Source organism: Rhinolophus sinicus, chromosome 9, assembly GCF_057876585.1.
Source record: "Rhinolophus sinicus isolate RSI-liver-muscle chromosome 9, RSI-T2T, whole genome shotgun sequence".
Classification (NCBI taxonomy): domain Eukaryota; kingdom Metazoa; phylum Chordata; class Mammalia; order Chiroptera; family Rhinolophidae; genus Rhinolophus; species Rhinolophus sinicus.
Window position 1 is genome coordinate 25,695,358 of NC_142509.1, and position 24,615 is coordinate 25,719,972.

Here is a 24,615-nt window from a genome sequence, read left to right on the forward strand (position 1 = left end):
AAGCATTTGTGAGTTTCTTATAAAGCTAACCGCATGACCTAGCAATTGCACTCTTGAACATTTATCCCAGAGAAATGATCATTTGTGCTCACAAGAAAACCTGTACACGGACGTTCATTTCCACTTTATTTATAACAGCCAAAAAACGAAACAACCCACACGTCCATCCGCAAGCAGACAGTTAACACACGCTGTGGGGCACCCATACCCTGAAACACTCCTCAGCCATAAAAATGAATCAACAACTTGGACAGATCGCCAGAGAATTATGCTGAGTGAGAAAAGTCAACCCCAAAAGGTGACATACTGTATGATTCCATTTATATACTATTTTCGAAATGACAAAATTATAGGAATGGAAAATAGGTCAGTGGTGGCCAAGGGTTAGGGGCAAGGGTGAGTGCGAGGGAAACTGGTGTGGCTACAAAAGGATAAATTGAGGACCCTTGTAACACTAAACATGTCCAGTATGTTGACTGTGGTGGTGACACAGAAACCTACATGTGTGATAAAATCGTAGAGAACTAAATACACACACACACACACACACACACTGCATCCACGTCAACACTATGGTTGTGATATTGTACCATAGTTTTACAAGATGTTACCATTGGGGGAAACTGGATAAAGGATACATGACATCTCTCTGCATCTTTTCTTACAACTGCATATAAATCTAGAATTATCTCAAAATAAGAAGTTTGTTTTTAAAAAGGACATCTGTGGCTTGTGCTGTATTTCTGTTGGACAGCCTCAAGCCGCCTGACTCCCCACATCTCCCTGCCCCATCTTGGTGCCACATGGGACCAGGGCTGCCCAGCCCCACAGTATGTGGCTCCTTTTGTTGCCAAGGACCCCAGGGCCCATCGGGGGTAACCAACCTCCTTCCTTTCTGCTTCCGTCATCCCGAACTGGTAGTGGCCCAGGAGGAAGGGCCACACAGCCTTGCGGATCTCCGGCTGGATACCCCCATAGTAGATGAGACGCAGCAGCTCCTGCTTCTCGTAACTCTGTGGGAGGGGGAGAGGAAAGGGTTTGGTCAACAGAAAAGCAGGAGTGGACTCTGTGACCCAGCAGTACCGCTTCTCGGACCTGCCCTCAAAGATCATGGTGCGAACGAGCAAAGCCATTTGTACCCAGATATCCATTGTGGCATCAAGACAGCAAAACCCTGGGAACCCCCCAGATGCCCACCAGTGGGGGAGCAGTGCACCTCTACATGGAAATACCACACAGAGAGTAAACAGGGCAGGGAGTGCATCCTTGGGAACCTACACAGAAAGATACTCAATGAGTGTTGTTAAGTGGAGACAAAAACAAAACAAAACAAGATGCGGAACATGTCTGGTGAGAACCCATTTTTGTGAAAAGAAAAAAAAGAAAGGCTGGTATATAATGAACTTACATTTCTACTTAATTTTCAGCCAATTTTGTGTACTGTGCTTATTTGGGAATATCATATTGGAGTTATTAATTTTGACTCAGTTCTAAGAAAATTGTTTTAAAGCAAATTAATCTACAATGAACGTTTGCAGCTGGTCCTTCACAGACCCATCCCTTTTGTGCACACTCAGATGACTCTAACAACTATTTGCTCTATTGTGGAGACTTGTCCTCTTTCCTTTTGAAAACTCATTTTCAGGCAAAGGCTTTGCAGTTACAATTAGCTGGGGGGCCAGAAGGGTGTGTGTGTGTGTGTGTGTGTGTGTGTGAAAAGTGTGTGTGAAAAGTGTGTGTGAAAAGTGTGTGTAAAAACTGCGTGGAAAACTCTGAAGGGCACTGGGATGCTGTTTCTTCTCACCTCTTTATTTCACATTCCAAAATTAAAAGCATATTTCACATCTTAATGCTAGTCTTGGATATACCCAACCACAATGGCAAAACCAGCCATTCTTTTGTCCCTGTAGGAATTTTTATTCATATTATGTAGACAGCCTTGTCAAAGCTGTTTAAAAATCAGAGAACTAGTATTTATGGCTGAGGCTGTTAACTCTTCACCAAAAACCCATGTCCTCGTCTGGAGCCCATAGCTGGACTCCATTTCCCAGTCTCCCTTGCAGTTAGGTGAGGCCAAGTGCCTGGGTTCTGACCAATGGGATGTGAGAGGAAGTGATGTAAGCTATTTCCATGCCAGGGCTTTGAAGAAGCAGGTGAACTCCCCTTATGCTCTCCATTTCCCCTCTGCTGCCTGGAGGTAGATGACCACTAGTCCCTGGAGGATGGTGGGGACACAAAACTGAAAGATTCTTCTGGAGGGAGGAGAGATGCCCACTTAGCAGGAATGCCCACCCAGGACTGTTAAGTGAGCATACCTCTGTGCTGTCAGATAGTGGGGAGCGTTTGTTACTGCAGCGTGTACCCTAATACCACAATGAAGCCAACATTGGCGAAATAGGTTGTGAAAGGGTTGCAAAACGTTAGATGAAAAATACTCGTTTTGACTAATTGGTTGTTTTTAACCCATTTCCCCTTAGACTGGTGCCTCCCAAATTGGGGGAGATCACTAGAGGCATTTGGGGAACTTCCAAAAACTATACATTCTTGGCTCCACTTCCAGAGATGCTAAATTCTGTAATGCTGGCGTGGAGCCCAGAAGTCTATAAATCTTTTAAATTCTTCATGAGCTGTGCATTCTCATAGATGGCCGGGATTAAGAACATCACAACCTTTTGAGAAAGTAAGCTTCCATTATCTATTTAAATTTTAAATGCACGTCAGTCAATTTTATTTCTAGGAATCTACCCTCGAAATAAAAGCACTAGTAGAGAAAGGTATGTGCTTTGACATAGCGACTGTAGCATTGCGTGAAATAATTTTTGAAAGGTGAGGGGGAGAGGCCAGTTTTCTAGCATTAGGGGAAGATTTGAGTCAATTATGGCCCACCCATCTGTGAGGTGCTACGATGCTAAGATTCAATGTTTCGCCTAGAGATCTGAAAGATATCCTTGATATAAAAGTTGGTCACTTAAAATGCAAATATGTCACCTCATTTTTTAAAAAATAAGAGTTACAGATATATCTATATAGATGTATTTATTGATGTACAGGCAGAGAAAATGCTTATGAAAGGATCTACACCAAACTGATACTATGCATTAATTCAGGGGACAAGAAGTAGAGGAATGTAGCAGGGAAACAATATTTTAAAAATGTGTATTCTATACACCTGCATTCTTCGTTCTTTGAATTGTCACAGAAACTAGGCATTCCTCCTGTAATTTAAAACAACTATTTTTAGCAAAAATGTAAAACCACCCTTCTGCTTGTGCAGGTTGGGGAACCAGTGTGTTCTTCTCACTGAGTCCCCTGGTGTTCCCAGATGGATGCACAAAATAGCACCTTTCCCCAGTGGGGCGGGGGCAGCCCGACTCAGGTGCTCACCAGCCTGGTCTCCCCAGACCCCGAGTGGAAAGATACCCAGCTAAGTGATCCACTAGATTCATCCGGCAAGGAGGAAACAGGTTATCTCCTCTGAATGGCTGCTCTTGGCAGCACTTAAACTAGTGTTTCTCAAAGTGGATTCCGCCTTCCACCAGCCATGGGAGGTACTTTTCAAACAAAGGTTTCTGTGGCCAAATACATTTGAGGGACTGTTCCATATGATTTCCCTCATGCCCCAAATTTCTGAGAGGGACAAACCTATTAGCACAGCCAAGGTTCTGAGTAGTCCTGCAGGATACAGAGAGCTGTTGGATCATATTTCCAAAACTACTTGACTATGAAACTTCAAGCATAAACGTATTCCTTCCAGGGACATTTGTATTCTAATAAGATCTTAGAAAGCAATTCCTGGTGAGATACCTACTGGTATAGTTATAGGCCCTAAAACAGAAGTGGGAGAAAGAGTTTCGGACAGTGGTGGGGGTTTCCTTGGTCCAGCTGCCTCCCTCTAACTTGGCTACTCTCATCAGTCTAAGAAGTTTCAACTGGATTGTAAATTCCCTCTGGCTGGGGACCACAGCACCTTGTGCAGGGCTGAGCATACAAATGGTGCCTGATAAATGCTTAGTGATTGATTCATCTCTTACACCATCCAGGCAAGCATATGTATTTCCCATCTTCCTGGGTCTTCACCCCAATGGGCAGAAATGAGCTATGGGTCTTGGAACTCTCAAGAGGAGGAGGGGGCCTTCAATTTGGGTGCACAGAACCCAACGATGTCACGACATCTTTAAGTCCCCACAAGCCGGTGGGTCCATTCCTCAGATGACAAGACGCCCCCCACCCCGAGTCTCTGGCCCACTACAGGCCACGCCAGGCCAAGCCTTACTGTGCTGTCCTGAAGGTACTGCTCCCAGATCCCAACCGTCAGCCCGTTTCCGGCATCGCAGGGCAAGTCTGGAGACACGATCATGTGATTGACCAGGGCTGACAGGTGGGTCCTCACGGTGGACAGGTGTCTGCAGTAGGCAAGCCCTGCCAGGGAAGGGAGGGAGGGAAAGGGTCATCATCCAGCGTCCAACCCTCCTTGCCTCGTCTCACAGAGTCTGCAAAGTGCTGTCCACAATCTCCGTGAACCCTCGTGACCCAGGAAATTCTCATCACCCCCCTTTTCCAGATAGGGAAGGTTTGGCTCAGAGGGGCGAGCTCACTTGCTGGCTTGACTGTTTAACAGCTCTGTGACCTGGGGAGGTCCTATCACTGTTTTCAGCCTTGGTCAGGGTGACATGAGCTCCAATGCTGGAACCATGGCATTAATTCACAGGCTGGAGGCAGAGAAGGGGCAGGGAGAAAGGGGCTACTGACTGTGGCTTCACTGTCTCTCTGGGTGCCTCCAATCCACGCCAAGGCAGAAAGAGAATGGAAGACTCGTGTTCAAACTGCAGCTGAATAAAGCAGGTCCTGGCGAGTTCTAACTGAGAAGATGCTGAGGCCACGTGGTTTACTTTCAAAGACGGCCCTGCACTCTTCAAAGAATGCCTGCCAACCTGCTGCCCTTGACCTGCTCCACCCTGGGCACCTGGAAGGCACAGTGCAGAGCCCGACACACAGGAGGCACTCAGCAAATGCCAGCCTGTTGGTTTGGACTGTGCCCCTTCCTTCTGTCTCTTCCCCTTCCCATCCTTAATGCCCAGAACGGTCCCTGGACCTCCCAGAGCTTGAGGACTCGCCCCCAGCAACCATGGGAATCATCACGATGCTGATGACATGAGAACACATGGCTAACGTTGATCCAGCCCACATGATGTGCCAGGGAGCGGTGCCTGCAGCTCACACAACTTAACTCATTGAATTCTCACCACAACCCTATGAAGCAGATACGCTCATTATTCCCGTGGGGAAACCAAGGCACACACTGGTCTCATCACTTGCCCAAGTCGTTTTGCTAAGAAGTATGGAGTTGGAATTTGAACCCACGTTGCCTGGCTCTAGAACCTGGGCTCTAAACCATCATCAGGGATGAGCCACATTGTGTGATGACATCATTCAAGACACCACCTCAATACCCACCCCTTCCTCCAGGAAGCAATCCTGTTTGGGTTCCGTAAATACTCACCCAAGCCCTGCTCCATGCCAAGCCCTGCATTACGCACTGGGGATGGGTGGGAACAGAACAGGCAAAGCCCTGATCTTGGGGAGCTCACGCTCTCCCTGCCTCTCCCAACACTCGGAGATAATGCCCTACTATTTTGCAGGCCCATTCACGATGTAGTAATGTTAATACTTTTCTAGAATCCCTGGAAATACACACGTTTTCTATCCCCAATCTAAGCTTGTAAGGCTGAGGAAATAAAACCTGCTATGAATCAACATAGCAGAATGGGAAAAACAGAGCCTTTGCAGTCAGGCAGGCCTGAGTTTGAGTCCCAGCTGTTGCTTATGAGCTGTGTGACCTTGGTCAAGTCACTTCACTTCCCTGTGAGTTAGTTTCCTAATCTGTTAAATGGAAATAATCAGAGTACTTGTATTATAAATTTACTTTTTAAGTTTTTGGGAAGGGATCAGGCCACTTTACTCTTCTGTCCACTGGAGAAAGGAACTGGCATTTATTGAGCAGCTATGACACGCAATGCTAGGTGCTACCGTGTTTCCCCGAAAATAAGACCTAGCCGGACCATCAGCTCTAATGCATCTTTTGGAGCAAAAATTAATATAAGACCTGGTCTTATTTTACTGTAATATAAGGATGGGTCTTTATTATAATATAATGTAATGTAATGTAATATAATATAATTAATATAATATAATACTGGGTCTTATATTAATTTTTGCTCCAAAAGACGCATTAGAGCTGACAGTCTGGCTAGGTCTTATTTTCGGGGAAATATAGTAGGGGCCTTTATACATGTTTCTCATCTAATCCAGAAAACAAGCCCTCTAAGGTGGGCACTGGGAATGCAACAGTGATTAAACCAAACCCCTGCCACCAAGGAACCCCACTGTTCACTGCCCTCTCTTAGGACCAAGGGATAAAATTTACCCCCAATCTGTAGATAAGGAAATTGAGGCTCAGAGAGGTTAATGTAACTTCACCCAAAATAGACACGAGGAAAGAGGGAGCACAGGTTCACACTTGAGAGCCAGGCTCCCCCCCCCCCCCACCCCATAGTGCTGGCATGCACTGGGCACTCAATGAATGCTCCCTGGAGACCACCGTGGCAAATAAGGACAATACGCACATCCGTAGAAGGCTCTGGAAAGGATCTGGTACTTCATGTTGTCACAGAGAAGCTTCAGTGGAGCCCTGCAGGTGGAAAATAGGGAGATACTTAGGACAGATCCACACAGAGCCCAGGTGCCCTGGAGAGGAGCACAACTCGTTATCTCCAGGAGCAGATAAAACCAGCCCGTCAGAGGGACTGTGGGACGTTGTTTCTGCCCATGTGGCTTCACTGCCCCTCCTGCTATCAGCTGGGAGCTCTCCCCGCCGCCCGTCAACTCTCTGTTTCTCTGTTTCTGCCCTGGCTGATTCTACCCAGGTTCAGTGATTGGGTCAGAGATGGTTATGTGATCCAACCTGAGCCAATGACAGTCAGCCCTGGGACTTCTGTTGGAACAAGTACGAAACAGATATTCTTTTCTCTGAGTTCCTAAGCCAGTGGGATATGGGGCAGTGGCTGTTGGGATCCATTTTGGCCACTGCATAGAAGGGCCTGCTAGAGAATGAAACCATCACAGTGGCAAGCAGAGGCAAGAGCTGAAGCAAGAAATCCTGTTGTGAGCATCTGGATCCAGCCATGCCTGACGCCACCATGTGTCTGGACTTCTCAGTTCTGTCAACAGATTTTTTTTTTTTTAAGATTTCATTGGGCACGGGGAACAGTGTGTACTTCCAGGACTTTTTTCCAAGTCAAGTTGTTGTCCTTTCAATATTAGTTGTGGAGGGCGCCGTTCAGCTTCCAGTTGTTGTCCTTTCAGTCTTAGTTGTGGAGGTCCAGTTGCTGTTTCTAGTTGCAGGGGGCGCTGCCCACCATCCCTTGTGGGAGCAGAGGAATCGAACTGGCAACCTTGTGGTTGAGAGAATGTGCTCTAACCAACTGAGCCATCCGGGAGGCAGCTCAGCTCAAGGTGATGTGTTCAATCTTAGTTGCAGGGGGCGGAGCCCACCATCCCTTGTGGGACTCGAGGAATTGAACCGGCAACCTTGTGGTTGACAGCCCACTGGCCCATGTAGGAATTGAACTGGCAGCCTTCGGAGTCAGGAGCATGGAACTCTAACCGCCTGAGCCACCGGGCCGGCCCCAACAGATCTTCTTTTTGACTTGAGCCAATGTGAAGTGGGTTTCTGACACTTTCAGAAAGCGTGCTAACTTATAAAGTGACCCAGCTGAACCAAACGAGCCAAACTGGGATTCAGAGTCTGGCTGACTGAAAAGTAGGTGATGCCTCCGAGATTCTCCTTCCATGGGAGTTCTGGGGGGCTTTTTTGGGGGACTGAAAGAGGAGAGTGGAGTAAGGACCCAGCATTGTTGGAAAAAAACAAGGACTGCTGAAGGGAATGCGGTGCATTCTGGCAAAGAACAGAGTAGAGGAAAAACATCCCAGGGCACACCCAGGAAAATCCGGGGAGACCGGGGAGGAGGCGTGGCTGAAGTCCTCCAGCCGTGCACATGGAGGCATTAAACATTAAAGCCACCCTCTCTGTGCTCTCAGGGTGGTGAGGCCCAGGCTTGCTCCGATTACATGAGAACAGCTTCATGATGACAGCTGGGCCCATTGTACTTGGCTCTGCAAGACAGGGAGCTCCCCGCCACCCAGGTATGCAAGCAAATGCAGTGAGGGGGGTACTACCGTGTTTCCCCGAAAATAACACCGGGTCTTATATTAAGGTTTGCTCCAAAAGACGCATGAGGGCTTATGCTCAGGGGATGTCCTCCTGAAAAGTCATGCTAAGGTGTATTTTCCGGTTAGGTCTTATTTTTGGGGAAACACGGTAGGTTAGAACAGCATTCTTCAATGATCCATGGACCCCACCCCATGCAGCACTTGGAATTTCTCCAACACGTGGATTCCTAGGCCAACCAGGACCTCTCGGAAGCAGTCCAGGAACCGGAACCAGTAGGTGTTGCTGCATGCCCCACCGCCCCCCCCCCCCCCCCCCCGTGACTCTGATACACATTCAGATGTGAGACTCTCCGGTTACATCAGTGCTTCTCAGACTGAAAAATACAGGCATGATGTTGGGGTGTTGTTAACTGCAGATGCAGCTTCAGGGGGTCTGGGATGAAGGACCAGAACCTGTTCAGGGGCTGACGCTGCTGGTCCACAGACCACACATCGAAATCCAGGGCTTAGATAACTTCAAAAATGTGATGCCAGCCCCCACACTCCTACCCCTGGAGACTGGACCACCCATTGGAACAGAGGCCCAGCAAAGAAAAAGGGATTCCATTCTCCCAGGCCAGGCCAGGCAGGGTCAATGGGAAATAAGAGCATTCATATAAATGGGCTGAGTAGTTCTGAAGAGACTAAAGTGCTATGGGCAAGGAAAGAGATGATCTGGGGATTTAACTGCATACAATAAAATAATCAGTGTCATTTATTGAACATTATCATGTGCCAAGTACCACCTGCTGGCTATCTGAGATCCTTAATTGATTTGTCCTTACAACAGCTATGTAAAGTAAGCGTGAGCATCCCCATTTGGTGGAGGAGCAAAGTGAGGCACGTGTGGTTGTCATTAAGTCATATTTCTGATTTCTGCCTTCCAGGAGCACGGGAGGACTGCACTTCCTGGTCCCTTGTGGATGGGACCAATACAGTGTGAGTGGAAATGACAGGTGCCACATTCGGGCAGGAGCGTTTCATTGCTGGTTCAAGCCTCTCCAGAATTACCTTTCCCCCATCACTGTGACTGACAATATTCAGGATGGTGGCTGCTTCATCAGCTGGGCTCTTTGATGTAGAAGCAGAGTCCCTAGCTGACCCATGATAGATATACGACATGAGTGATAAATAAACCTTTGCTGTAATAAGCCACTGAAATTTTTAGGCCTGTTTGTTACTGCGACATACCTTGTTTATCCTGACTGATACAGGTACGGAAGCTCCAGCAGCTAGGACTTCGCAAGGCTAGGATTTAACCTACACCTGGATGGTTCCATAGCCTACGTTCACGCCTCTGAAGTCAGTGCAGGGCAAGCAGCAGGGATCTATAAACATTTGGTAAATCCTTCTGTTCCCTCCGTCCACAGCTCAAGACCCTCATACCTCTCATGGTGGCAGCCATTGGCGGAGCCACCGTCAGCCGAGCCACTCTGTGAACAGGATGAGCAGGACGATTTGCGGGGACTGGGTTGCCATAGGGATGGCAGGTGGCTCACAGAGACGTCCATCAGGTCCTGGGGGGCTGCGGAGAGTAGAAGGGGCAGAGGAAGAGCCCTAGGTAAGCCTATGTGATCCCAGAAACCTCACCCCAAAGCAAGCAGCCCACTCCCAGGCCAGCACAGGAATAGAGAAAGACCCTGAATGTCACAGGAGGAAACAGTGACCCCAATCATTGTCTGACCCAGGTCCTTGAGCTCATCTGACACAATGAAAGCCACCACCAAGATTTGGGGCCACCAGCAGATGGGCAGAGCTGAAAGACAGATGAAGAGAGAGGAACAGAACAGAGAGAGAGAGAGAGAGAGAGAGAGAGAGAGAGAGAGAGAGACCACAGCCAAGAGAACAGGCCCAATCCCAGAGCAGGAGGCCAAGCCTCACCATGTTGTCATTCAGCTGTCCTCACAGGAAGCTGACAGGAAGGAAGGGGAGCCTGCGGGGGGCTTCTGGGGAGGGCTGATGGTCTCGAGTCCCCAGTGATAGACTCTCTGACAGTGAAACAGAGGGAGCCTGACTCGTCAGTCCGAGGAGGCAGTGCAAACGTTGAGGGTGGGGGGAGGACCCAGTGGGGTGTCGTCTTTGTCCCCCCACCCAATGAGGGCACCTGCGCTGTCCATGGTCCTTAGCCATACAGCTGCTCCACCAACCAGGTCTCACACAGGTTGGCAACCCCTCAGAATCACATGGGGGTCTGTTAAAAAGCCATATAAGCCTGTATCCCATCCCTGACCTACTGAATTAAAACCTCCTGTAGATACAGCCCTTGGGTCTGTATTTCAAAAACAATGATACAGCAGCCACATTTGAGAACCAAGAGGGCACGACTGATCTCCTAACTCCTGGACATTGGTGATTCCTGATCAACTGCTCCCAGGATACAGCACTTATAGTTTCCTTTACTGTTTTCTTTCCCAGCTCCATGAAAACCACAGCCTCTGCAATGCTGCAGAACAAACAGACCAGTGACATGGTTGTATGCATTACAATTTCTATAGTTAATTTCCTGGCCTCTTGGCAATTCTAGACAGGTGCAAAATTCTTCTTTTCTCTAAGACAGGGCTTGGTAAATATTTCCTGTAAAGGGCCAGGTAGAAAAATATTTTTGAGTTTGCAAGCCACCTGGTCACTATTATAACCACTCAATGCTGCTGTCCTGGTGCAAATGTAGCCACAAACAAAATGAAACAAATGAGTGTGTTCTGATAAAACTTTATTTATGGGCACTGAGATGTGAGTTTCGTATCATTTTCACCTGTCACAAAATGTTCTTCTTCTGTTGGTTTTCATTTTTTCAGTTATTTAAAAATGTGAAAACCATTCTCAGCTCCTGGGCTGTCCAGAATGAGGCTGGATTTGGCCTTTGGACCATAGTTCACCAAGCCATGCTCTAGGAAATTAAGGGGGTGCATATTTGCCCCACATGCCAGGTGTCCTCAAGGATGATTGATAATACTTGGCTTCTTCCCTCAGGCTCCAAAGGCAGGGGGAGTTGTGGACCTGGCGCCCCTTGTCATTAGAGCTCAGTAGTTGACAGGGTCTGCCCCTACCCAGTGACAGAGTAGAAAGCTGCCTAAAGAATGAGGTTTTAGGGGTCACCGAAAGTGGCTTGTTATACTAGTCCTCTCCAGGCAGACTCACCAATGAGCTGGCTAAGAAAAACCCGTAAGCCCCTGAAAAATGTTCTAAAATAGTGGTCCTAGTTCTTAGCCACTCTCATGGAAGCATTGATCAGTGGCAAGCACGCCTCTGCCCCCAGCCCCTCCCACCCTGCAGACATCACCAATGGATCCCTTTGCTACGGAACCCACACCACTCCAACCTGCGTCCTGCAGGGTGGAGACTAGATGGCATAAGGGCATCAATTTGTCTTCTACTTCCATCTCTACTGGGACAAAGGTGCAAATGACAACATGGCAGAGGTGGCCAGCACCCAGCCCGCGGGGCGGGAGGAGGTGCCCAGACATTACTGGGGGGCTGTTGCTTCAAGCCTGGTGTGGGAAAGGTGGCATCCAATCTGGTTTGTGACCACCGACTGCCCCTGGCTACCACCAGCACAGACTGGCCCACAGGAACCACCGTCCAGGCAGGGCCCACGGAGACAGGGGAAGTGCTGCACGAGGGACCGGGAACAACTTGAGACACAAAACAAAAAGCAACCATGAAATGGAAGGTCTGAGGAAGGCAAAACACCGAAGCGCCTGAACCAATTCCTCACGGCTTGAACCTTTCCCCTGCCCTCCTCCCACATAGTGTGTTTGATCAGAGGAAGAAAGAATGCTGATATATTCATAAAGTGCCCACTATGTGCTGGAGGCCATGGTAGGCAGAGGATAGGAGCCTGGAAGGGATGTATTTCTTTTCCCATTTTGCAGAAGAAAAAACGAGGCTCAGAATGATGACATAACTTAAATCATCCAAGGCCCCACCAGGTAGTGTAGTAACTGGCATAGCTGGTCTTTTTCACTGAAGTCCCGTCTCTTTCCACTAACAACAATTACCACTTACTGAGCATAAGTACCAGCATTATCCCCTTTGACAGACTGGGAAACTGAGGTATGGCATAGTGAAGCAGCATGCCCAAGATGCCCAGCTAGTAAGTGGTGGAGCCAGGATTCCACCCAGGGGATTAGACGCCCAGATCCCATTCTTGCTTTCTCAGCTCTTTTCCCCTTGGCTATCATCTCCCCATACCATCCATGCCCTAGACCAGTGGCTCTCAACTGGGGCAATTTTGGGCCCCCGAGGGACATCTGGTGAATTCTGGAGACATTGTCGGTTGTCCCACCTTGGGAATGAGCTAGATGCTACTAGCATCTAATGGGTAGAGGCCAGGGACGCTGCTCAACATCCTACAATGTACAAGGCACTCCCCGCCCTCCACACACAAATAATTATTCAGCCCCAATGTCAACAGTGCCAAGGTTGAGAAACCCTGTGCTAGGCCAGCACTGTCCAATGCGAATACAATATAAGCCACATGCATAAGTTAAAATTTCCTAGTAGCCACACTGAAAAGGTAAAAAGAAACCGGCGAAATCAATCTCAACAATACACTCATATGGTCTCTTTAACCCAATATATCCACAATGTTATCATTTTAACATATCATCAGTATAAAAGTAGTGATATTTTACATTCTTTTTCTTGTACCAAGTCTTCAAAACCCCAGGTGTGTCTTCCACACTCACAGCACAACTAGTCCTTAGTCCTCAACTTGGACTAGGTGCTTCGGAAGCACACGTGGCGGGCACTTACCCGCCACACCGGACATGCAGAGGCAGTCACAGCCACAAAGCCGCCTGAAAATGCCCTTCTCCAACGGTGAAATCTAAATGTTTTAGAACTTGTCTTTGCCTCCTCTGTGCACAAGGGGCAGGCAAAAAACCCGGGGGTGAAGACAGGGGTCAGACGATACTGAAAGGGAGTTTAGAACCATGTGTGGCCACACGTTCCCTCCCACAGGGGGACACTCTTCTCTCTTATCACTGAAGGTAGGCATCTGTCTGCACACTTTTTCTTAAAGGGTCAAATAGTAAATATTTCTGGCTTTCTGGGCCATACGGTCTCTGTCACAACGATTCCACCACACTGTTGTGGCATGAAAGCAGCCACAGATAGCACATAAATGAATGGGTGTGGCCCTATTTCAATAAAACTTTATTTACAAAAAACAGGCAGTGGGCCAAAGTGGCCCATAAGAAGGGGTCTGCCGAGTTCTGATTTAGTTGCTTCTCCAGAAAGGATTTCATGTCTCTAACAGATAAAAAGCATAAGGTTTTTTTGTTTTTTTTTAAACTCTGTGTGACTCAGGCCCCTGAAAAAAATCAACCAAGAATGGGGTCACCATGTCCACATGGGCTCAACCTGACCTAGAAGATGAAGAGAGTGAAACCAGAATGTCCTCATCTCACCAAACAATCTGCACGGAGTGGTGGGTGAGAAGCACATTCTCTGGAGCCAGACCACCTGGGTTCAATTTCCAGCCATGCCAAGGATTCGCTGTGCAACCCTGGGCCAGTTTCTTAACCTTTCTGTGCCTTAGTTTCCTCCTCTGAAAAACAGAGGATGCTGATGCCAATGGTCCCTGCCTGGGAGGGCTGTGGGGGGCTTGACACACAGTGACACTCAATAAAGGATATCTACCACTGCTCACTAAACATTTGTCACTTGTCCCGGTAGGTGTTTCTGATGTATCATCACACTGACTTCTCACAATATGATCCTGGGTGGGGGGTGCTCTTACCCCCATTTTACACAAACGGAAATGAGGGCTGGAGCGAACAAGTCACGTGGCCACATTGCTGTGGCCGAGTTGAACGCTGTGATGTTTTCTTTTCTCTAAACCAGCAGTTCTCCACCTGGAGGCAATTTTGCCTCCAGAGGACTCTTGGCAATGCCTGGAGACATTTCTGGGGAGGGGGTGGATTTACTACTTGGCATCTAGTGGGGGGGAGACCAGGGACACTGCTCAACATCCCACAATGCACAGGACAGCCCCCGCCACAAAGGAAGGTTCCATGTACCCACTACATGGTCAGTAGTGCCGAGATCGGAAAGCCCATTCTAAATAACCTAACTTAGCAGGGGTTTTCTGCAAATCCAGTCGGGACTCACTCCAGTGCGCATAGTTTATTTAGGAGGTATTCCCAAGAAGCACAGGTAGGGAGAGGTAAAGTGAGACGGGAAGGGGAGGCTGAGAGTGAAGCGTTAGTTACGGCTGTGGGCAATTGGCATTCCATCTCCTGGGAGATCTCGGAGCAATGCACATTTCAGTCTTCTCGCTGCAGGGTGGGGGAGCTGGGGAATTGATACCCCACCTCTCTCAGTCACTGGCTGAGGGCTGCTCAGGGAGCATTCATTCCCTGACACTTCTAATGTGTCCCACCCATGGGCAGGAGGACCCTGGGGGCCGGAGAAACCCCTCAGGCATAGAGACCCTGAGGCTGGCAGTGGGGCTGCGTGCACAGAGGGGTATGGGTGGGCATAGCTAGCGTCTGTTCCACTGGCACATGCAGAGAGCCACAAGAGGCTAACATTGATATTCCTCAAATAAGGGACATCCAGCACCCAGCCTGGCTCCCAGCAGGAGCCTCCAAGTAATTTGTTGGAGGAAGAGCCCTTGTGGAGAGAGTTTTCTGGAAGGTGGCCACAGGGCATCTGGTCCTCTCTGATGAATCAGCTGTCTGGTGGGGCGGTGTGAGCTGTGGTGCTGAGGCTGGGATGGCTCCAGACCCTGATCTGGGTGGGAACAGATGTAGTAATGAACAGTTCAGGACACTCTGTGGCTCTTAATGATGCCGGAAATGGCCATGAAGAAACATACGGGTGGAAACACACTAAATGTGGTTTCAAGCCACGTAGGACCTTACTGCCAAGCCTGCCCCACACCCTGGATCCGACTCAGCGATGGATGAGAGATGGAGCCATAAGTGGCTTGGTATGGTTAGTCCATCCTTTCTGGGAGGACATTTGTTTTCGAAAGAACCTCTTTGCTGCCGAGCTGAGGTCATTTAAGCAAAGAGAGGCTCAGCCATTGTCTGTCAAATGGGATCAATCGATGGGGCCACAGAGAGGGTTAAATAAAATGAGGTTAATAGAAAGAACTTGTAACTTAATACCGATTTAACAGACATCCCTACAGTGCTTAATAAATGCAGCCTCCTTCCACGAACTTTTCAGATATGAATTCACTCAATCCTCCTGGTAACGATGATCTAAGAGCAGCAGCCTCCGTTCGCTAAGCGTGTTTCCCGGCAGTCACCAGGCGAATTGCTGGACACCTATTGTCATCGGGTGTGCTAGAGCTTAGTGCTTCGCGTCCTCTCTGCTGTTCTGACTACCGCTTATTGAGGACCTACTGTGTGCGAGGCCTTATTCTATGGGCTTTACACTGATCACTTCCACTCGGTCATTGAATCCTTACAACAGTATGTCGAAGGACAATAACAACAACAAAACAGCAGCTAACATCTGTGTGTTCTCTCTGTGCCAAATGCCTTATTTCACGTAATCCTCACAAGAGCCCTATGAAATAGCTGTCATCGACATCCCCATTTTACAGGTGATGAAACTGAGGCACAGAGGGTTGAAATGACTTGCCCAAATTCAACCAGGATTCCAGAGCCCATGTCACTGCCACTACCCACCCCCATGCCACCCCCCGGCCAGCCGCAGCGTTATCAGCTAAGTAGAGAGTGGTTATTTGTTCTCACTTGGGGGGGAACCGAGGCCGCCAAGACACGCACTTCCTGATTTCAGGTCTCTCCGCTGGTCTCACAATCTACACCTCTTGTCTTCTCGTTCCAAATGCCTGGGTCATTTCCAGGGGCCCCGGGACCGGGCAGCTTACCGAATTCAGACTGCAGGCTGGGGTAGACGATGCGGAACACGTAATCTGTGGCCTCGTCGTCTTCCTTGTCTGAAGATGTGGACTCGGAGGAACCCTGAGGGCTTCGCTTGCGCAGTTTGGGAAATACTTTGCCCTGAAAGAACATATCCCAATGCACGGTGCCTGGGACGCACCCGTCCCCCAACCTGAACAGCCCAAGGGGCTTGATGGGGTGTGCCTGAGCCCGGGAAGCCACACAGGGCCCAGGGGCAGGAGTGATCACTCCCCATTGCTGACCCGCACCCACCATCACTCACCTTTCCCCGCTGAGACCAGAGTGGCGGGTCCAGCTGCCCATGAGGGAGCAACCCGTTCTCCAGGCAGGAGAGGAACTGCAGGAGGTGCCCTCCCTTGGGGAAGTGGAAGGGCGGCCTCTGGATCCCGTCCTGGCTGACCAACACCACCGTCCCGCCACTGTCCACTGTCACCACGACCAGCCACAGAAAACCCAGCAGGAAGTCACTACGAGGCACAGGGACGGGGCCCTCCCGGCCAACCTCCCACCCCCAGGTATGCTGAGCCAGACCCATGGACTTGCTCCAGGGCTCTGGGAAAGGCCTGGGCAGAAGGCCAAGGGCAGGTTTTACCTCCCCCGAGTCCCTTTCATCCCACCTGCCATCATCGTTGACTGGGAACTGTAGGACACAGTCAAGAAGAGTGTGGTTTGGTCTCCCTGCAGCCACCCACCAAAGGAAAACGATGCCCCCAAGCACACTCTACAAATCTACCTGACCTATCTCCGTATGGAGGCTTTCAGACCTACACCTTCTCAGGGCAGAAGCTGACTGTGGCTAGCATGTATTGAGCACATACTGTACATAAGTATAGCATCTTAAAGGCACCATCTTATTGTAGTACTCAAAATTTGAGGCATATATATTATTGCCTATTTTACAAATGATAAAACCGAGGCTCAGAGAGGGTATGTAACTTTTCCAGGGTCAAACAGCTGGTAAGTGGCAGGGCCTGGAGCTGAACCCAGGTCTATCTCATCAAACAAGGTTCATGTTTTGTACCTGGGTGGGCCACAGATCCCTTGCTGTCCAAAACAGGATGGCCCTCTGCTTTTTGTGGGGAACTCTAGTTATTAACCCCAGAGCTGCACAGCCCTGACTTTGGAGTAATTAAGATGTGGGTTCGAGTCCAGGCTCTGGGGCTTACAGGCTGTGTGTCTCTGTGCCAAGCTGCTTCCTCACTTCTGAGCTTGGGATGACGGAGCCCCTATCGCTGGGTTGTTGTGACGATTAAATAACAGACATGTAAATACTTAGAACCACGCTTGGCACATCATAAGCGCTCAGTAAGTATCAGCGACTAACATCCTGGGTTTGATGCTTTTGATGCTGAGCCCTTAGCAGTCGTCATTTGATTCTCTCAGCAACCCCATGAGTAGGTGTTGTTTTTACAGGTGGGAAAACCGAGACTCAGAGAGATGAAGTCAACTGTCTGAGGCTGCACAGGAAATAATGGGGAGGGGCAGGCAGGGAATCCGGGTGGAACGCCCAGCCCTGCGCTTGCCCTGCAGGCCCTACCTTGCTGGTGGCAATGCAGGTAGACAATCTCCTCCAGGCGGATGGTCATGGCATAGTCCCAGAAGACGCTGGAAAGCGAGGGAAGGTTAGGTTTGCAGGATGCCTTCCCACCTCTTCGTGGTGAAGAGCCCAGAAGGCCAGAAGACCACACCCATGGGCTCCTCTACCCTTCTCACCAGGACCCACCTGTCCCCAACATCTGCATCAATCTTCCCAGCCTCTAACTCCCTTTCTTCTGGTCCCAGCACCCCAATTTTCCGAGGAATCCCCCTCGCTTACCCCCAGACCACGTGGCTGAGGCTGACCCCACACACCAGTGCACTTCAGGACCAGGAATGGCCACCTGACCCAGGCCTGGCCAATCAGCATATTCCACTGTTTTGGCCACAGTGATTGGTTCAGGGATGGTTCCACAACACAAGCAGAACCAATGAGTTTCAATTATAGGCTTTATGTTAGATTTACTGGGAAAGAGATGCTCCTTTCCGCTAGGAGAATAGTGGTAAGAATAACAGAAGTCTGGAGCTGTAGGGGGCCGTGACAAGAAAAAGGCTGCCTGAGAATGGGGTCAACAGTCAGGGACGCAGAGCCAAGAGATGGCAAGAGTCCAGGTCTTCATCATTTGAGTCCCTGGATCTAGTCCTGCCTGAGGCCACTGCTCCAAGATTTTTCAGTTCATGGGAGCAAATGCTTAAGTCAGCCTGAGTCTGGTTTTCTATTACCCGTATCTAAGATCCTTGACTAACTCAGACTCTATCTCCAGGCCACCATGTGTCCTCGGGCAGGAGTTAGAAGAGCCACTCCAGAGCCTTGATTTCACAGGTGCCAGCAGTGTGACTTGAGGCTTCTATGAGCCTCAGGTTTCTCCTCCGTGATGGGAAAGGTGGCAGCAGATGGGGGAGTATTTGCCGTTTGTGGGCTTATGAAATCTTTGTTAAGATTTCTCTCTGGGTGGTGTCTTGGCCATGGCTCTGCCTGACTCCCACACCCTAAGGTTCTTCCAGTTGGTTTCTGGATCCTCCCAAGTCCTTGGATTACCCCTGAGGCCAGAGTCGCAGGGAAGCTGAGCCAAGCGGCCGTAACAACCAAAGGGAGCATCAGACAGGTACAGGGCAACGGGGACAGGAGACACATTTCCCCGTGCCAGTGGGAGGGGAGGGGCCCGCGCCCTACCTCTTCTCATAGTCTAGGTCGCCCACAGACCCGTTCATCAGCTGGTTGGGCGTCCACTTCAAGGTCATGACATCAGCCGTCTGGTGCAGGGACAGGTACCCCGGGACAGCCTCCATGTCATCCCTCTGCAGAGAGAGGAGGACTCAGGCCTGGTCGTAGTGCCAGAGTCACAGCGGAGGTGGGCCCCGGCCCATGTGACTCAAGGACACATGACCAGAACCAAGAGGTTGGGTCATTCCCTCCAAGGCCATGGCCATTTGAAAGACCCTGAAGCTCCTTCCAGGTAGGCACGCTAAGCAAAATCATTTATGGCCAACCACCCAGGATGGGTTCTACGGATCCAGCTGTGAAAGCTGCCCACCTCCAGCACTTTCCCACTCAGACTTCCCTTCTGAGGTCCTGGGGCCTTGCTGCAAGCGGGGGGTGGGGTGTGGGGGGTGGGAGGGGTTATGTAAAACCAGGAAGGGGCTCTGTGCCTATCAACACCACCCTTTACAAAACAGAAGGCATTTATATGCCATCTTTTTGGCCAGTATTAAGGCAGAAAGACATGGCAGCTGAAATCTACGTCTCCTTCTCGGACATTAAACAGAAGCCACTTCCCCAATAGCCCCACCATATTCCCGCCCAGCAGCCTGACTCCCTGCCTTCCCAAATTTGCCTGCAGAGCTTCTCACCTGCTCTGTTTAACCCCAAGTGAGGGGTGGTTGAGGGGAGTGTCTCCAAGCCTCACCCATAGAGGAGGCAGTCCCTCTAGCACCTCAACAACACGTGGAGACAGACAACTAACCTTTACTGAGCATTCAGACTGTAGCAAACACGGCTCAGCACCACACACATTGTCTCAACTGAACCACCCAAGCCTGCAACCCCATGAGGGAGCATGAGTGCAGTCTTTCACCAATTCTAAAACGCCGATTTGTTTTTCACAGTTGAATGTACCTGAAATGGGGCTGCATCTTACAACCAGCAGCATCTCACCATTGTGACGTAGTTGTCATTGCCTGATCTCGTGCAAACTCGGTCACAGCCATTCATATTGTCACTTCAATTAAGTCCTGTGTGTGGTGGTTACATCATATGAGGGATACAGGTGCTATTTGAAATGTCTTCAGGAAGATTAGACTGTGCATGATTCAGCTTTGAATGGAAACATTACTGTGCAGGTAGGAAGGCTGGGGACCGAGCAAGGGAGCACTGATGTGATATTCACCACTGCAGGGGTGTCCACAATTCCAGATTTGCTTGCAAATCAACAACCAAGTGCAATGGCTGCAAGAAATGCTGTGCCTCCCATGCTCTGGATCAGAGGTCAGAAACTTTTTCAGTAAATGGCCAGATAGGGAACATTGTTGGCTCTGCGAGGCACACAGGCTCAATTGCAACCACTTAACGCTGCCATTGTGGCGTGAAAGCAGCCAATATGTAAACACACGGGCACAGCTATGTTCCAGGAAAACGTTATTTCTGAATACAGGTGAAGGGCTGCATTTGGCCCATGGGCTAGAGTTTGTCGACCATTTTTCTTGATGTAACAGAAAATTGTATTTGGTGGGAAAATAAAGAGATCAATGACTTGAGTCAAAAAGTGAAACAGAAGATTGCACCCTAAAATGTGAAGAAGTTTTAGGATTATCTCAACTAATATATTGCAATTATATTTTCCCTTGCGTGTACTTATATGAGTAATGTATGATAGGAAAGAAAAACGCTATATCCAAATATGTCTCAAAGAGTTCTTTCAAAAAGCGTAAAATAAAATTTTCAAGTGATAAAGCACTGCATCTAATTTAATTGCATGTTTTATTTCCTGATGGTTATATTAAAAAATGATGCCTATTAAATTCATGGCTTCTTAGTTCTGAGGAAATAGGATCTTGTACCCATTGTGACGCAGACAGTGAGGCTCAGAGGGAGAAGTGACTTGCTCCGTGTCACCCAGTGATTGAAACTGTGACCACAGAGCTGCAATAGCTAATAGCTCTCTCTCTTCTCCCCAGCTGAGCCCAAACACCACGCTTATCCAAATGGTCCTGGGGAGGGGACAGCAAAGGAGATATTCCATGACGGTAGGGGCTTCACATGCCTTGCTCACCACCCATCCTGCGACCTGGTCCAGAGCTGGTGCATAGAGGGTGACGGGCAAGTGGCATAGACTCTGGCACTGGCCGGCCTGAAGTCCAATCACAAACCTGCCCCTTACCCTGCCTGTATGGGCCTCCATGTTATTATCTATGATAGCAGTCCCTGCCGCAAGTGGTTGTGGTAAGGTTTAAAAGAGCTGATACCATTACAAGCCCTTCACACAGGGCCTGACACATAGGAAGTGCTTACTATATATTGACCATGAAGACATGCATCGCGATATCCTGAGCATCTAGTGCACAGCAGGTTCACTATAAATGTTTGCAGAATGAGTGAGCAACAAGAGCACAGATGAAAAGATGGCTGGGTGGTCAGGTGGACGGACAGATAGACTGGAAAATAAATGGACAAATGGATGGATGGAAACACTGGCATATGGATATATGGATGGATGGATGGATGGATGGATGGATGGATGGATGGATGGATGGATAAATGAATGGATGAATGACTAGAAGGAAATACTGGCACATAGATGAATGAATGGATAGGATATTGGCAGATGAATGAATGGATGGGTGAGCGGGTGGACGGCTGGATGAGGAAAGGAGGAGCCACCTGGGACCAGAGGGAACGCCTCCTCTGTAAGCTGGATCTAAGCCCCCGTGGCAGATCAGGGCCCACGATGAACTCTCACCGGCTGAACCAGAACGTTGTTCTTGCCGTAGAGCAGGGTGGCCCGGGAGTTCTGGTGCAGGGACTCCACATAGTCACGCGCGGAGAGCGAGGGCCGGTCATCCATGCTGCCACTCGAATGCCTCTTCTGGATCTGGCAGTGTGAGGGGAGGCAAAGGATGAGGCCCGGAGTGACCTCAAGGCCCCACTCCGTTCCCCGCCCCCACACCACGTCCGAAACACAGCCTAACTCCCCATAGGGCCCCACTGTCCACCCCACTCACACAGAGGGCGGGACGCTTGGTGGGCGAGTCCTGCCGCAGGTGCGAGCTGTGGATACGGTGCCTCTGGACGAGCTCGTCGGCCGAGGGGTCGGTCCAGAAGTGATCTGCCGTCTTCATCTTGGTGTACTCCAGGGCACAGGGCCCCACTGCCGAGCAGACAGGAGCTGGCATTCCATAGCCCCCGAAAGACCGCCCTCCCGTCTATTACCAGCTGGGCCACCCATCTCACCACCCCTCCACTCTAGCCAGCTAGGGTGCCCCAGGGTCCTGCTAAGGAGAAGCCAGCACAAGAGCCTGGAAGCCAGAGACAGGGAACAGGTAAGCTTTGATGGGTGGCTGGGGGGAGGCTGGGGGGGGGGAGATGAGAGGGGCTCTAAGGGGGTGCCCCATGAGCCGAGACCAGAGATTCAGAGGAAGCTCAGAGCACTGGATCACTTACCCAACAAGGACGCAAGAATGGGGCCATCCACAGGGTCCATGAGGAGAGCTTCCTTCTCATAGTACTTACTGGCAAGAGAGGAAAGGACATGCAGGCTTGGATGGTGGCCAGCAGAGGGCGCACAAGCCACTGTGGCCTTGTGGTTAAGGGCAGACTGGATTCAATCTTCCTCCTGTCACCCATTTTACCTGTGAGTCTCAGCTGCCCCGTCTGTAAAATGGGCATAATAATCATATATCTCATAGGGCTGGTGGAAGGACTTTTCAGAGAGACAATGGATGTAAGGCGCTTAGCATGGTGCTCTGCACATAACTGCTTAATACGTGGCTATGATAAAGCCTTAATGAGGTGGAAAGCGGCTGAGGCCTGGCTGGTTATGTCTGCTTCTACTGCATCTTCCATTTCAGACAGGAAGTCATTTAGAGGCACAGATGATGTCTGCCCTTATTATTGAGGCGATAAAATGCTTCTTAGCTGTGGTTGTCCCCACAGGCTATATCCTGTGCAGATAACTAATGTGGACAATGCTGGCCTGGCACACTAAAAACCGCCCCCTGGCTTCTGACTCTTCAAATAACATGTGACGCCATCAACACTGCAGTGTTCGTACTGAGCGTTTTCGGTTTTTGTTTGAGTCGTTGTGTAGCGGTTTCCAATTCTTTGCAAACCTCATCCAGTCTAGAGACTACCAAAATTTCAGAGTGGGAAAGGACCTTGTTCTGACCTCTCGAGGGATCTCAGGCCCAGAGAGGGTGAGTGACTGGCTGGAGGCCACACAGCAGGTGGATGCAGGCATGAGCTACACCCAGCTGGCTCAGCTTTTCCCATCCCATAGCTGGGGGTGAAGGACACAGGATCTGGAGTCAGACAGGCTGAGTGGGAGTCCAGTGCGGCCATTCCCTCCCTCGCTGTGTGCCCCAGGACAGGTGACCACCCTCTCTGAGCTTCACTGCAAAATGGGAAGAATGACAACTCATCTGCCCAGGCTGTTGGGAGGAATACATGTTGACCTGCACGTATAGCAACAGCACAGACTCTGACACCAGGAAGTTCTCAATAAATGATGGCAACACTGTTGTAATTTTAGCCCAAAGAAATCTTCTCTCAACCAGAATATTGGCTGAGGCAGACCTGACATGCCCTGGGTGCGCTCAACATCATGTTTACTCATTTTGGTGTCAGACCTGAAGGTAATACTCCAAGACACTTTCCATTCCACCATTCCATTTCCCTTCCCAAAATCAGCAGTTACATGACCACAAACCTTGGAAATGCTGCCTTGAAAAAGAGCAGGGAGGGTTAGAAGGTACCCGAGGGAGTTTTGTTAGGGTGACGAATTTCCTTTGAACAGTTTTGCATCCTGAGTGTGGTGGTGGTTACATGAAACTATGTATGTGTCAACATTTCATAGAACGACATAGCAAGAAGAATGAGTATGTAAAAACTGGTGAAATCCAAAGCAAGTTTGTAGTTAACAGTATTGAAGCAACTTCTTGCTCTGAGACGTGTGCTCTGGTTATATAGGATGTTATCAATGAGGGGAGGCAAGAGCTCTCTGCACTAATGTCGCAGCTTCTATAGAAATCTAAAATGTAAAACAAAAAGTTTAATGATGCAACAGCAGGTTGGCATTGCTGCTCAAATGATGAATAATTCCTTTCGACTGACTTGTTCCGCAGAATTACACAGGTCATACCCTGAAGGTAATAATGTCAGAGGCCCTGGACCCGTAAAGGGCAGGGGGCAGAGACATGCTACAATGTACAAGAAGGTTAGGAGATGAACTGCAGCCCCAGAAACTGGATTTCTTTCCGTTCCTCTCCCGCCTCAAGGCCTTAGCACCTGCTGTTCCTGCTGCTGAGAACACTCTTCCCCACCCCCTTCACCTGGTTGAATGCCTACACACCCTTCAAATGGAAGCTTCACTGTCACGTCTCCCAGGACACTTTCCCTGACCCACCTGTCTCGGAACGCTCATCGCATATTATCACAATCACTATGTGCCTGTTCTCCCTGCTCCAATGTGAGCTTCATGAGGGGAAGGACTGTGCTCTGTACTTTCACACATATTTTCCTAGTAAACAGGCAAAGAATAAAAGATAATTATAATACCCACTGTGTGTGAAAATGTGGTCAAACAGGCCCTTTCATATATCAAAAGATGGGGAGATTCTCAAATATTTCTCTCTCTCTCTCTCTCTCTGGCTCGGAAGTAGTGCTGGTCAGGAGAAGTCTCATATTGTAGATTCTGCAGTGTCTCCCCACTGCTCT

The 24,615-nt window shown here is 49.4% G+C and overlaps 1 protein-coding gene across 2 annotated transcripts in view; it reads right to left on the bottom strand.

Annotated features, from left to right (window-relative positions):
* The window catches only part of SGSM1 (small G protein signaling modulator 1), an 82,516-nt gene that overhangs the window by 24,596 nt on the left and 33,305 nt on the right, over window positions 1-24,615 (bottom strand). The window contains exons 6-17 of one of the 2 annotated variants that reach the window (XM_074321892.2): window positions 22,345-22,412; window positions 21,906-22,051; window positions 21,644-21,775; window positions 18,862-18,986; window positions 17,689-17,756; window positions 16,414-16,577; window positions 16,118-16,250; window positions 11,736-11,900; window positions 9,655-9,793; window positions 6,624-6,688; window positions 4,274-4,419; window positions 885-1,013 (exon numbers count right to left, since the gene is read on the bottom strand). In XM_074321892.2, coding sequence (XP_074177993.2) covers window positions 885-1,013; window positions 4,274-4,419; window positions 6,624-6,688; window positions 9,655-9,793; window positions 11,736-11,900; window positions 16,118-16,250; window positions 16,414-16,577; window positions 17,689-17,756; window positions 18,862-18,986; window positions 21,644-21,775; window positions 21,906-22,051; window positions 22,345-22,412 — 1,480 coding nt within the window. The remainder of the gene's footprint in view (window positions 1-884; window positions 1,014-4,273; window positions 4,420-6,623; window positions 6,689-9,654; window positions 9,794-11,735; window positions 11,901-16,117; window positions 16,251-16,413; window positions 16,578-17,688; window positions 17,757-18,861; window positions 18,987-21,643; window positions 21,776-21,905; window positions 22,052-22,344; window positions 22,413-24,615) is intronic. The other variant, XM_074321893.2, reaches the window with a different exon arrangement.